Here is a 13,527-nt window from a genome sequence, read left to right as displayed (position 1 = left end):
CCTCAGGAATAACTACATGAGGTTTAAAAAACGAATTTAAACGTTTATTAGTTTTAATATCAAGAGGACTAGTCTCCTCCATATCTAATGCAATCAACACCTCCTTTAATAAGGAACGAATATACTCCATTTTAAACAAATATGAAGATTTGTCAGTGTCAATATTTGAGGCAGAATCTTCTGAACCAGATAGATCCTCATCAGAGATAGATAAATCAGAATGTTGTCGGTCATTTAAAAATTCATCATTTTTATGAGAAGTTTTAGAAGACCTTTTATGTTTATTAGAAGGTGGTATGACAAAGCCTTCTGAATGGAATTAGAAACAAATTCTCTCACATTAACAGGAATATCTTGAGCATTAGATGTTGAAGGACCAGCAACATGTAATGAACTACTACTAATGGAAATATTATCTGCATGTAAAAGTTTATCATGACAACTATCACAAACTACAGCCGGAGGAACAGTTACAACAAGTTTACAACAAATGCACTTAGCTTTGGTAGAACCGACATCAGGCAGCAGGATTCCAGTAGTAGATTCTGAGACAGGGTCAGTTTGAGACATCTTGCAATATGTAAGAGAAAAAATAACATATAAAGCAAAATTATCAATTTCCTTATATGACAGTTTCTGGAATGGGAAAGAAATGCAACAAAATAAGCCTCTGGAAACCAGAAGCAAAAAGAAATGAAGACTTAAATAATGTCAAAAAGTTTGGCGCCAAGTATGACGCCCAACTGACAAAATATTTTTTGCCGCCAAGAACGTCTGCAACAAACACGAGCGTCATAAATGACGCAACTTGGCGCCAACTAAGACGCCGGAAATGACGAAATTACGTCAACAAACTTAATTCTCGCGCCAAAAAAGTCTCACGCCAAGAATGACGCTATAAATTATAGCATTTTGCGCTCACACGAGCCTAACAGCCCGCAATTTAGAAAGAAAGTCAATTTGAAAATTTCAGGTAAGAATTTTTTTTTTATGCATTTCCCAAATATGAAACTGACAGTCTGCAAAAAGGAAATATACTGATAAACCTGAATCATGGCAAATATAAGTACAAACATATATTTAGAACTTTAAATATAAAGTGCCAAACCATAGCTAAGAGTGTCTTAAATAAAGGAAACATACTTTACTCATCTACATAAAGTAGAAAGCCAAACCAGTACTGAAACGAGAATCAGCAGAGGTAATGGTATATAAGAGTATATCGATCTGAAAAAGGAGGTAGGCGATGAATCTCTACGACCGATAACGGATAACCTATGAAATAGATCCCTGTTAGGATGACCATTGTACTCAATAAGTAATACTCCATTCACATCCCTCTGTCATTCACTCCACTCTGAGAGGAACTGGTATTCAAAAAGGCTGAGAAGCGCATATCAACGTAGAAATCTAGCACAAACTTACTTCACCACCTCCATAGGAGGCAAAGTTTGTAAAACTGAATTGTGGGTGTGGTAGGGGGTGTATTTATAGGCATTTTGAGGTTTGGAAAACTTTGCCCCTCCTGGTAGGATTGTATATCCCATACGTCACTAGCTCATGGACTCTTGCCAATTCCATGAAATATTATATATATATATATATATATAATATATATATATACACATACACACATATATATATATATATATATATATATATATATATATATATATATATATGTATATATATATACATACATACACACACATACACACACAGTATATATAAATATATATACACTTTGGTGTCACTGTAAATATTATATGCACATCTTTGTGTGTTCCTATTACATATGACAGGTGTGTTTAGCTGTGTCCCTGCGTGTTACTTTTGTGTGTAAATAGGATTGTGTAACGTGTATGCATCCCCATATGTAAATTTTATTTTTTAAGATAATTAGGACCACTGTGTGTGTGTGTGTGTATATGAGTATATATATTTAACATTCTACAGACTTTACTGAACATTGGGCTGGTCTTCAAATTTATTTAGGGCTGCTTTTTATTCACCAATAGGAGCTTACCTAATCATTTCTCTGCTCGCATAACATGCTATTGGATAAGGTATCACTTAAAACTGGCATTTAGATGGTTAAACAAACTAATCTCCAGTTATATGTAATAAACATGGGAATGGGGCAAATGCTTAAAAAAAAAAAAATATGAATATAGTTATGTTAATTGGTGGGTGTCTTTAATAATCTTTTTCTTCTGGGCAACAGAAGGCAAAGTGATATGAAACCTTTTATAGTAAAATAAATTGTAGACCCTATGTTTATATTCCAGTAGCTGTGCTCAATCACACTGGGTTACGGTTTCATGTCACTTATTCAGTGACACCCTGTCTGCCCCTTACCTCATGAGTGATATTCTTCATAGAGCTAAACTAAAGTATTCCTTCCTTGTCATGAATAATGAAACAACTTTACAATATATTTTCATTATTTATTTTGCCCCTTTCTCCTGTATTTTAGCACTGAACATTGAAACATTTCTAATTATCAGAACATGTAATGTACCTTGCTGACTTCTCAAGGCTAAACCTGCTACATATATGACCCTAATTGGCTTTAGTGAATAACAGCTGCAAAATTATTTATACTAACTCCATGACTGTGGCTAGCCTTATTGTCTGAAGAATAAAGCACAGATTAGCTTCTCCAACTAAGGCAAATGGTGGGTGGAGTTTGATAACTAGAGAATAGCTGCAGTAAAAAGCATGTTAATTTTTTTAAAAAATATTAAAAGGAGCTTTCAACACAAATTTTACTTCATGTTTCAGATAGAACATACAATATTAAACATACAATATTAAACAACATTTTACTTCTGTTATCTAATTTGCCATTTTCTTTTGGTGTTCTTTGAAAAGCATACCTATGTAGGCTCAGTAGAAGCAATATACTACTTGGAGCTACCTGCTGATTGGTGGCTTCCCATATATGCCTCTTGTCATTAGCTCATTTAATGTGTTTAGTTAGCCCCCAGTAGTGCATGCCTTCAACAAAAGATAGCAAAAGAATGAAGCAAATGTAATAATAGCAGTAAATTGGACCTGCAACCTGTCAAATTTAATCGTAAATTTAAGCTGCCTCTGTCAGGTTCATATATGTGTTTCTCAGGTGCATGATAGCCAGTGCCTCACTAGCCTCTGACCTCACCGCACGTCAGCATAATGAAAATACTGTAAAATAAGGGCAAGACTAATTTACTGTATACCAAGGCACATAAAAGCTTGTCAGACCTAGAACCATTGTGGACAGGTAGTGTAAATTGCTACATTTGTTGTAACATATTGAAAAAGGCTACTGGGAACAAAAATACCATATAAAAATATGGAGGAAGATATGGAATTCTGGGATGGGTTTTCCTGTCCCAATACCTCTTAAAAAGGGTCCATGTGCAATAGTCAATGCTAAATGAGAGATCCAAGATAATGGGTTGCAGTTCCAAAAACATTTATCAAGAGACTGTGCTCCCAGCCATGCTAGCACCATTGTAAGTTTGCAGAAAAAGATAAATGCACTTGGGTGTACATTGAAGAAATGAGCATACTTGAATGTTTGCATCTTGTGTTTGGTTTTGTTCCAGACAGTCTGAATTGGTTTTATTTTGTCAGAATAAAAAACAGTCTATTTGCCATAAACATAACATTTTCTAGCTAATTTGGGATGTGCACTTGTGTGTATGTATGTAACATAGATAGTAGATGTGGTTGAAAGAAGACCATAAAGTTCAACTTATGTCAATATATGCAGTTTAATTTTTTTTTTTTTTTTAACAGTATGCATGATTCCAGAACACAACATCAATAATATCAATAATACCTCTTAAGCCATGAGGTACACTTACCTCTATTAGTTTTGTTTTGTCATAATCTTTCCGATGCAGGTAGATACATTGACTGAGAACAGAGAAACACCTTTCAAGTTGATCAACCGTGAAATTGTGGCTTTTTTTAACAACTGTTTGAAGAAGTTTCTAAGAAAAACAAACACACAGAATAATGGCCTGCTTTTATATACAAGTGTCATGCACTGAGAAATTAAGACTATTGTTTGCCACTAGAAAACAGCTACGTCAAAATTTTGCAAGTCATTTATATATTTACTTCCAGACATTTTTTTTATATTAAATTGTTTATCACAATTATTTGCTAATTTTTAACTTCTATATTTGTTTCTAGGAAAGAAAATATGAAGAATTTCATAAAAATATTAAAAAACACAATTACAAATGGTTTGCTTTATTATAATAAACATTTTAGTTTAGTTTGTTTAATCACATGTAAGCTTGTAAGAAAAGGAGTATATGAAAGTGAAAAGTAATTAGAAATCTTTTGCTCAATGAGATGCTCTCTCTCTCTTGATATAGATATAGTTCAGAAAGCTATGCAGTAGTTTGAAAAAGGTGAACCGGCCTTCACAGTCCTCAGAAATTCTCATAAGGCTAAAGGGTCATTACATAAAACATACTTACAGGAAACTTTACAATAACTTGGGTAAATTAAAGGCTTACTAGATTGTACTGCCAAGGAGCTGTCAAATTATCCATCAGTTACGCCTGAGAATAACTTGATCTCGAACCCTACCTCGGTAAATTGTGATTCAGATGAGAAGCCATGAGATCTACAGTTGTATGCAAAAGTTTAGGCACCCCTGACAGTTTAAATGATTTTCATTTATTAATAATTGGGTGTTTGGATCAGCAATTTCATTTTTATCTATCAAATAACTGAAGGACACAGTAATATTTTAGTAGTGAAATGAGGTTTATTGGATTAACCGAAAATGTGCAATATGCATCCAAACAAAATTAGTTAGGTGCATAAATTCGGGGACTCTTGTCATTTTGTTGATTTAAATACCTGTAACTACCTAGCACTGATTAATTGGAACACACAATTGGTTTGGTGAGCCCATTAAGCCTTGAAATTCATAGTCAGGTGCATCCAATCATTAGAAAAGGTATTTAAGGTGGCCAATTGCAAGTTGTTGTTCTCTTTGACTCTCTTCTGAAGAGTGGCAACATGGGGGCCTCAAAACAGCTCTCAAATGACCTGAAAACAAAGATTGTTTAACATTATGGTTTAGGGGGAAGGCTACAAAAAGAAATTGCAGAAATTTAAGCTGTCAGTGTCCACTGTGAGGAACGTAGTGAGGAAATGGAAGACCACAGGCACAGATCTTGTTAAGGCCAGTAGTGGCAGGCCAAGTAAAATATCGGAGAGGCAAAGGATAGTGATAACGGTCAAAAACAGCCCACAGACCGCCTCCAAAGACCTACATCATCATCTTTCTGTAGATGGTGTCACTGTACATTGTTCAACAATTCAGCGCACTTTGCACAAGGTGAAGATGTATGGGAGAGTGATGCGGAAGAAGCCTTTTCTGCACACACGCCACAAACAGAGTTGCTTGAGGTATGGAAGAGCACATATGGACAAGCCAGCTTCAATTTGGAAGAAGGTGCTGTGGACTGATGAGATTGAGTTATTTGGTCATAACAAGGGGCATTACGCATTGTGGCAAAAGAACACAGCATTCCAAGACAAACACTTGCTACCCACAGTAAAATTTGGTGGATGTTCCATCATGCTGTGGTGCTGTGTGGCCAGTGTCGGTAATGGGAATCTTGTTAAAGTTGAGGGCCGCATGAATTCCACTCAATATCAACAGATACTTGAGAATAATGTTGAGGAATCAGTCACAAAGTTGAAGTTACGCCGGGGCTGGATATTTCAACAAGACAATGACCCAAAACACTGTTTAAAATCTACTCTGGCATTTATGAAGAGGAACAAGTCCCCTGACCTGAATATCATTGAAAATCTGTAAGGTGATTTGAAGCGGGCTGTCCCTGCTCGGCAACCATCAAACCTAACTGAACTGGAGATGTTTTGCAAGGAGGAACGAGACCTGAATCTGAAAATGAGATCTAATTTATGCACAGGTTTGTCCTCTGCAGGTTTAGAATCCTGAACTGCAAGAGTTTTAAAAACTTCTTTTAAAAGCAAACAAAGATTTTCTATTTTAAATTAAAAAGTAACCTCCTCAAGTTCTTTGTTTGACTCTGATGAAGAATCATCAGCAGATACTTCCCCCTGACGCAAGTCAGAGCCTGTATAATAGATTTTGTATTAACAGTGAAAGAACCCATATTTTCTGAAACAGAGCTTAACCTTACGTTTGCGCTTATTTGTAGGTGGCAAAGATTCCAAAGCAATAAAAACTGCAGATTGTAAAGAAGTTTTAAATCCCTCTGAAAAAACAGAATTTATGCTTACCTGATAAATTTCTCTCTCTTGTGATGTATCGAGTCCACGGATTCATCCATACTTGTGGGATATTCTCCTTCCTAACAGGAAGTGGCAAAGAGAGCACCCGCAGCAGAGCTGTCTATATAGCTCCTCCCTTAGCTCCGCCCCCAGTCATTCGACCGAAGGCTAGGAAGAAAAAGGAGAAACTATAGGGTGCAGAGGTGACTGAAGTTTTTCAAATAAAAATATACTACCTGTCTTAGACAGGGCGGGCCGTGGACTCGATACATCACAAGAGAAAGAAATTTATCAGGTAAGCATAAATTCTGTTTTCTCTTGTAAGATGTATCGAGTCCACGGATTCATCCATACTTGTGGGATACCAATACCAAAGCTTTAGGACACGGATGAAGGGAGGGACAAGACAGGTACCTTAAATGGAAGGAACCACTGCTTGTAGAACCTCTCTCCCAAAAATAGCCTCCGAAGAAGCAAAAGTATCGAATTTGGAAAATTTGGAAAAAGTATGAAGCGAAGACCAAGTCGCCGCCTTACAAATCTGTTCAACAGAAGCATCATTTTTAAAAGCCCATGTGGAAGCCACTGCTCTAGTAGAATGAGCAGTAATTCTTTCAGGAGGCTGCTGTCCAGCAGTCTCATAAGCGAAACGGATTATGCTTTTCAGCCAAAAGGAAAGAGGTAGCCGTAGCCTTTTGACCTCTCCGTTTACTGGAATAAACAACAAACAATGAAGATGTTTGACGGAAATCTTTGGTTGCTTGCAAGTAGAATTTTAAAGCACGAACTACATCAAGAATGTGCAACAGACGTTCCTTCTTTGAAGGAGGATTAGGACACAGTGAAGGAACAACAATTTCCTGATTGATATTCCTATTAGAAACAACCTTAGGAAGGAATCCAGGTTTGGTACGTAAAACCACCTTATCTGCATGGAAAACAAGATAAGGTGAGTCACACTGTAAAGCAGATAACTCAGAAACTCTTCGAGCTGAAGAGATAGCTACTAAAAACAGAACTTTCCAAGATAGAAGCTTAATATCTATGGAATGCATAGGTTCAACGGAACCCCTTGAAGAACTTTAAGAACTAAGTTTAAGCTCCATGGTGGAGCAACAGGTTTGAATGCAGGCTTGATTCTGACTAAAGCCTGACTAAACGCTTGAACGTCTGGAACATCTGTCAGACGCTTGTGTAAAAGAATAGACAATGCAGAAATCTGTCCTTTTAAGGAACTAGCTGATAATCCCTTCTCCAAACCTTCTTGGAGAAAGGACAATATTCTAGGAATCCTAATCTTACTCCATGAGTAACCCTTGGATTCACACCAATAAAAATATTTGCGCCAAATCTTATGATAGATCTTCCTGGTGACAGGCTTTCTAGCTTGAATCAGGATATCAATGACCGACTCAGAGAAACCACGCTTCGATAGAATCAGGCGTTCAATCTCCAAGCAGTCAGACGCAGAGAAATTAGATTTGGATGCGTGAATGGACCTTGGATTAGAAGTTCCTGCCTCAATGGCAGAGTCCACGGTGGAACCGATGACATGTCCACTAGGTCTGCATACCAAGTCCTGAGTGGCCATGCAGGTGCTATCAGAAGCACCGAAGCTCTCTCCTGCTTGATTCTGGCAACCAGACGTGGGAGGAGAGGAATCGGTGGAAATACATAGGCCAGATTGAAGGACCAGGGTACTGCTAGAGCATCTATCAGTACCGCCTGGGGATCCCGGGACCTGGACCCGTAACGAGGAAGTTTGGCATTCTGACGGGACGCCATCAGATACAATTCTGGTGTGTCCCATAGCCGAGTCAGCTGGGAATAGAGAACTCTTTTTTATGTTCACCTTCCACCCGTGAGATCTCAGAAAAGCCAACACGATGTCCGTGTGGGACATGGCAAGCTGGAAAGTCGACGCCTGAATTAAGATGTCGTCTAAATAAGGCGCCACTGCTATGCCCGGTCTTAGAACCGCCAAAAGGGACCCTAGCACCTTTGTGAAAATTCTGGGAGCCGTGGCCAACCCGAAGGGAAGGGCCACAAACTGGTAATGCCTGTCCAGAAAGGCGAATCTGAGGAATTGATGATGATCTCTGTGAATAGGGATGTGTAGATACGCATCCTTTAAGTCCACGGTAGTCATATATTGACCCTCCTGGATCAGAGGTAGAATAGTCTCCATCTTGAAAGATGGTACTCTGAGGAACTTGTTTAGAATTTTGAGATCCAAGATTGGTCTGAAAGTTCCCTCTTTTTTGGGAACCACAAACAGGTTTGAGTAAAACCCTAGCCCTTGTTCCGCTTTTGGAACTGGGCGGATCACTCCCATGGTATGTAGGTCTTCTACACAGCGTAAGAACGCCTCTCTCTTTGTCTGGTTTGCAGACAATTGAAAAGTGTGAAACCTCCCCCTTGGGGGAGAGTCTTTGAAGTCCAGAAGATATCCCTGGGACACAATTTCTAAAGCCCAGGGATTGTGGAGATCTCTTGCCCAAGCCTGAGCGAAGAGAGAGAGTCTGTCCCCTACTAGATCCGGTCCCGGATTGGGGGCTACCCCTTCATGCTGTCTTAGAGGCAGCTGCAGGCTTCTTGGCCTGTTTGCCCTTGTTCCAAGCCTGGTTAGGTCTCCAGACTGACTTGGATTGGGCAAAATTCCCATCTTGCTTCGCAGCAGGGGAAGTTGAAGCGAGACCACCCTTGAAATTCCGAAAGGAACGAAAATTATTTTGTTTGGTCCTCAATTTATTTGTTTTATCCTGAGGGAGAGCATGGCCTTTCCCTCTAGTGATGTCTGAAATAATCTCTTTCAGTTCAGGCCCGAATAGGGTCTTTCCTTTGAAAGGGATGTTCAAAAGTTTAGATTTTAATGATACATCAGCAGACGAGGACTTAAGCCATAACGCCCTGCGTGCTAAAATGGCAAAACCGGAATTCTTTGCCGCTAACTTAGCCAGTTGGAAAGCGGCATCTGTAATGAAAGAATTAGCCAACTTAAGAGCTTTAATTCTATCTATAATATCGTCTAATGGAGTCTCCATCTGAAGAGCCTCTTCTAGAGCCTCGAACCAGAAAGCAGCTGCAGTAGTTACAGGAACAATGCACACAATAGGTTGGAGAAGAAAACCTTGATGAACAAAAATTTTCTTCAGGAGACCCTCTAATTTTTTTATCCATAGGATCTTTGAAAGCACAACTGTCTTCGATAGGTATAGTTGTACGCTTAGAGTAGAAATAGCTCCCTCGACCTTAGGAACCGTCTGCCACGAGTCCCGCATGGTGTCAGATATGGGAAACATTTTCTTAAAAACAGGAGGGGGAGCAAACGGAATACCTGGTTTATCCCACTCCTTAGTAACAATATTCACAATCCTCTTAGGGACAGGAAAAACATCAGTGTAAACAGGAACCTCTAAGTATTTGTTAATTTTACACAATTTCTCTGGGACCACTATAGGGTCACAATCATCTAGAGTCGCTAATACCTCCCTGAGAAATAAGCGGAGGTGTTCAGGCTTAAATTTAAAGGCCGTCATGTCAGAATCTGTCTGAGGGAGCGTCTTTCCTGAATCAGAAATTTCTCCCTCAGATAACAAATCCCTTACCCCTACTTCAGAACATTGTGAGGGTATATCAGATACGGCTACTAAAGCGTCAGACTGCTCAGCTTTACTTTACCCAGAGCTGTCACGCTTTCCTTGTAAACCACGCAGTTTAGAGAAAACCTATTCATAACTGTGGATATGTCTTGTAAAGTAAATGAATTCGACGCATTAGAGGTACTTGGCGTCACTTGTGCGGGCGTTACTGGTTGTGACACTTGGGGAGAGCTAGATGTCAAAAACTCATTTCCTTCTGTCTGAGAATCATCTATTGCTATATTTTTCATTGCTAAAATATGCTCTTTATAATTTATAGACATATCAGTGCAAGTGGGACACATTCTAAGAGGGGGTTCCACAATGGCTTCTAAACACATTAAACAAGGATTTTCCTTAGTGTCAGACATGTTAAACAGCCTAGTAATGAAACAAGCAAGCTTGGAAAACACTTTATGCAAAGTAAATAATACTTAGAAAAAAACGGTACTGTGCCTTTAAGAGAAAAAAAGATGTACAAACTCTGCAAAACAGTGTAAAAAAGCAGTAAACTCAACGAAATTTTTACAGTAGCATCATAAAGCCTTAGTAACTTTGCACAGCTATGCAAATAAACAATTAACCCCTTAATGTAAAAACCGGATTGACAAACGTCAAAAACCGGTAAAAAACGTTCAGCATCTTGCCACAGCTCTGCTGTGGCGCCTACCTGCCCTTTATAAACGATTTGTGGGGAAAAAAACTTCTTTACAGCCCTCAAACACAGCAGGACCCTCTGGAGAAGCAGCTGGATGTCTCTGAGGAAAAGAAACTGCGCAACTGAGGCGCGAATATAGGCCCCTCCCACCTCACTCAATGTCATGGGGCCTAAAAGAAACACAACAGAGTGTTTCCTAAACTAGCCATGTGGGTTAATAACCCTTAAACAAGCCACAAAGACCCCTTAAAGTCCCTCAAAAAAACGTTATTGCAATAATAATAAAAACGTTTTTCCTTATCCGTGTCACCAGTAACTTATGAGCCCTTTGTGCAAGCTGGGATTCTTACTAAGTCTCTGAATACAGCTTACCCTTCCCTCATGGGGATATTGCCAGCCTTTTCTAGAATTAACACAGTCTGTCTAGAAAACATTAGACTGAACATACCTCAAAGCAGTTTAGCCTGCAAACTGTTCTCCCAACTGAAGTTTTCCTGTACTCTTCAGTCCTTGTGAGAACAGCAGTGGATTTTAGTTACAAAATGCTAAAATCATCATCCTCCCTGCAAAAATCTTCATCTCTTTTCTGCCAGAGAGTAAATAGTACACACCGGTACCATTTAAAATAAACTTTTGCTTGAGAAAATAAAAACTAACATTTTTGTCACCACACTCACTTTACCCTTCCTAGCAGTTAAGCTGCAAAGAGAATGACTGGGGGGGCGGAGCTATATAGACAGCTCTGCTGTGGGTGCTCTCTTTGCCACTTCCTGTTAGGAAGGAGAATATCCCACAAGTATGGATGAATCCGTGGACTCGATACATCTTACAAGAGAAAAATAATTTACGAAATTACTTACCTGATAAATTAATTTATTTCATAGTGGCAAGAGTCCATGAGCTAGTGATGTATGGGATATACATTTAAAAATGTAAGCAGGTAAGGGAAAAATGTAAGCAGGTTGGTAAAAACCAAGGAACTGCTAGAGCATCCACCATCTCCGCCAGAGGATCCTAGGACCTGGAAAGCTTCTTGTTTAGATGACAGACCATCAGATCTATTTCTGGAAGACCCCACATCTGTACAAGATGAAAACACATCTGGATGGAGAGCACTCCCCCAGATATAGTCTAACGGCTGAGATAATCCCCTTCCCAAGTGTCTACACCTGGGATATAAATCACAGAAATTAGACAAGAGTTGGATTCCGTACAAAAAAGTATGCAAGGTTATCCTCGATGATTTACATATGCCACTGTTGTGATATTGTCTGTTTAAAAACAAATTTAAAAAGTGGTCTCTTCAATAGAGGCCACGCCTGAAGAGCCCTGAAAATAGCATGGAGTTCTAAAATATTGATTGGTAACCTCGCTTCCTGAGGTTTCCAAACCTCTAGTGCTGTCAGAGACTCTCAGACAGCTCCCCCACATGAAAAACTGGCATCTGTTGAGAATACAGTCCAGGTAGGACGAACAAATGAGGCCTCCTGAACAATAAGGTGATAGTCCAACCACCAAATCAGAGAGAAGAAAGTGTTGGGATTTAAGTATATCAGTTGTGATATCTGAAAATAATCCCTGCACCTATGGTGCAACATGCAAAGCTAGAGAGGCCTCAAATGAAAACGAGCAAAGAGGATCGCACCTGATGCTGCAGTCATGAGACCTAAAACTTCCATGCACATAACCACTGAAGGAAATAATGGAGACTGAAGGTTTAGACAAACTAAAATTAACTTCATTCATCCCTAGTCTATCAGAGAAAGAATCAGACACTAAATTTTATCTGGAAAAATAAAAAGGTGTCCCTTGTCTAAGGAATAAAGAAACTATTGTAAATTGATCCTCCAACCATGTATTGAAGAAACCACACTAGTTGTTTCAAGTGAGATTCTGCTAAATGAAAAGATTAAAGCTAGTACCAAAATATCCAAATAAGGAAACACCGCAATACCCTGCTCACTGATTACAGATAGAAGGGCACCAAGAATCTTTTAAAAGAATCTCTGAGCTATCGCTAGCCCAAAAGGACGAGCAACAAATTGGTAATGCTTATCTAGAAAAGAGAATTTCAGAAAACAAAGGATAACAGCACTTACCTGCTATGCTGTCTGACATGAGGAGAGCTCCTAATATGATAGGACACATTCTCCTCAAAGCGACTAGGATAACATCGATAGCCAAGTAACTAACTTGGATATCTAAAGTCAGGGCAGCTAAGGTAGTTCTCCACCGCTTTAAAACCACCACAGCTCGACTGCAAAGACTAACGTGGGCTAGGTTATACCCTGTAGCTTGATTGAAGACTCAATTTTCTTTAAAAATATATTTTTAATTACACACTAAAAATGCACCTAATCCATGCACAGAGGCAAAGAGAATGACTGGGGGTTATGGGTAGGGAAGTGATACTTAACAGTTTTTACTGTGGTGCTCTTTGCCTCCTCCTGCTGGCGAGGAGTGGTATTCCCAACAGTAATTAAGATGAACCCGAGGACTCATCACATCTTTAGAAGAAAAGAGAATTTCAGAAAACAATAGTGGTCTGAATGAATTGGAATGTGAAAAACATAATTTATGCTTACCTGATAAATTTATTTCTCTTGTAGTGTATCCAGTCCACGGATCATCCATTACTTATGGGATATTAACTCCTCCCCAACAGGAAGTGTAAGAGGATTCACCCAGCAGAGCTGCTATATAGCTCCTCCCCTAACTGCCATTACCAGTCATTCGACCGAAAACATGCAGAGAAAGGAAAACCATAGGGTGCAGTGGTGACTGTAGTTTAATGGAAAAATTACCTGCCTTAAAGTGACAGGGCGGGCCGTGGACTGGATACACTACAAGAGAAATAAATTTATCAGGTAAGCATAAATTATGTTTTCTCTTGTTAAGTGTATCCAGTCCACGGATCATCCATTACTTATGGGATACCAATACCAAAGC

General features: G+C 39.0%; 1 protein-coding gene across 1 annotated transcript in view; it reads right to left on the bottom strand.

Moving 5' to 3' along the window:
• ATAD2B (ATPase family AAA domain containing 2B) overlaps positions 1-13,527 on the bottom strand; it is an 823,789-nt gene that overhangs the window by 47,303 nt on the left and 762,959 nt on the right. The window contains exon 26 of the mRNA XM_053711168.1: positions 3,855-3,983. Within this exon, the coding sequence (XP_053567143.1) occupies positions 3,855-3,983 (129 nt within the window). The remainder of the gene's footprint in view (positions 1-3,854; positions 3,984-13,527) is intronic.

The sequence above is a fragment of the Bombina bombina genome, chromosome 4, assembly GCF_027579735.1.
Source record: "Bombina bombina isolate aBomBom1 chromosome 4, aBomBom1.pri, whole genome shotgun sequence".
Lineage (NCBI taxonomy): Eukaryota > Metazoa > Chordata > Amphibia > Anura > Bombinatoridae > Bombina > Bombina bombina.
The sequence above is the reverse complement of the archived record's forward strand: the minus strand, read 5'-3'. Positions and strand labels throughout refer to the sequence as shown.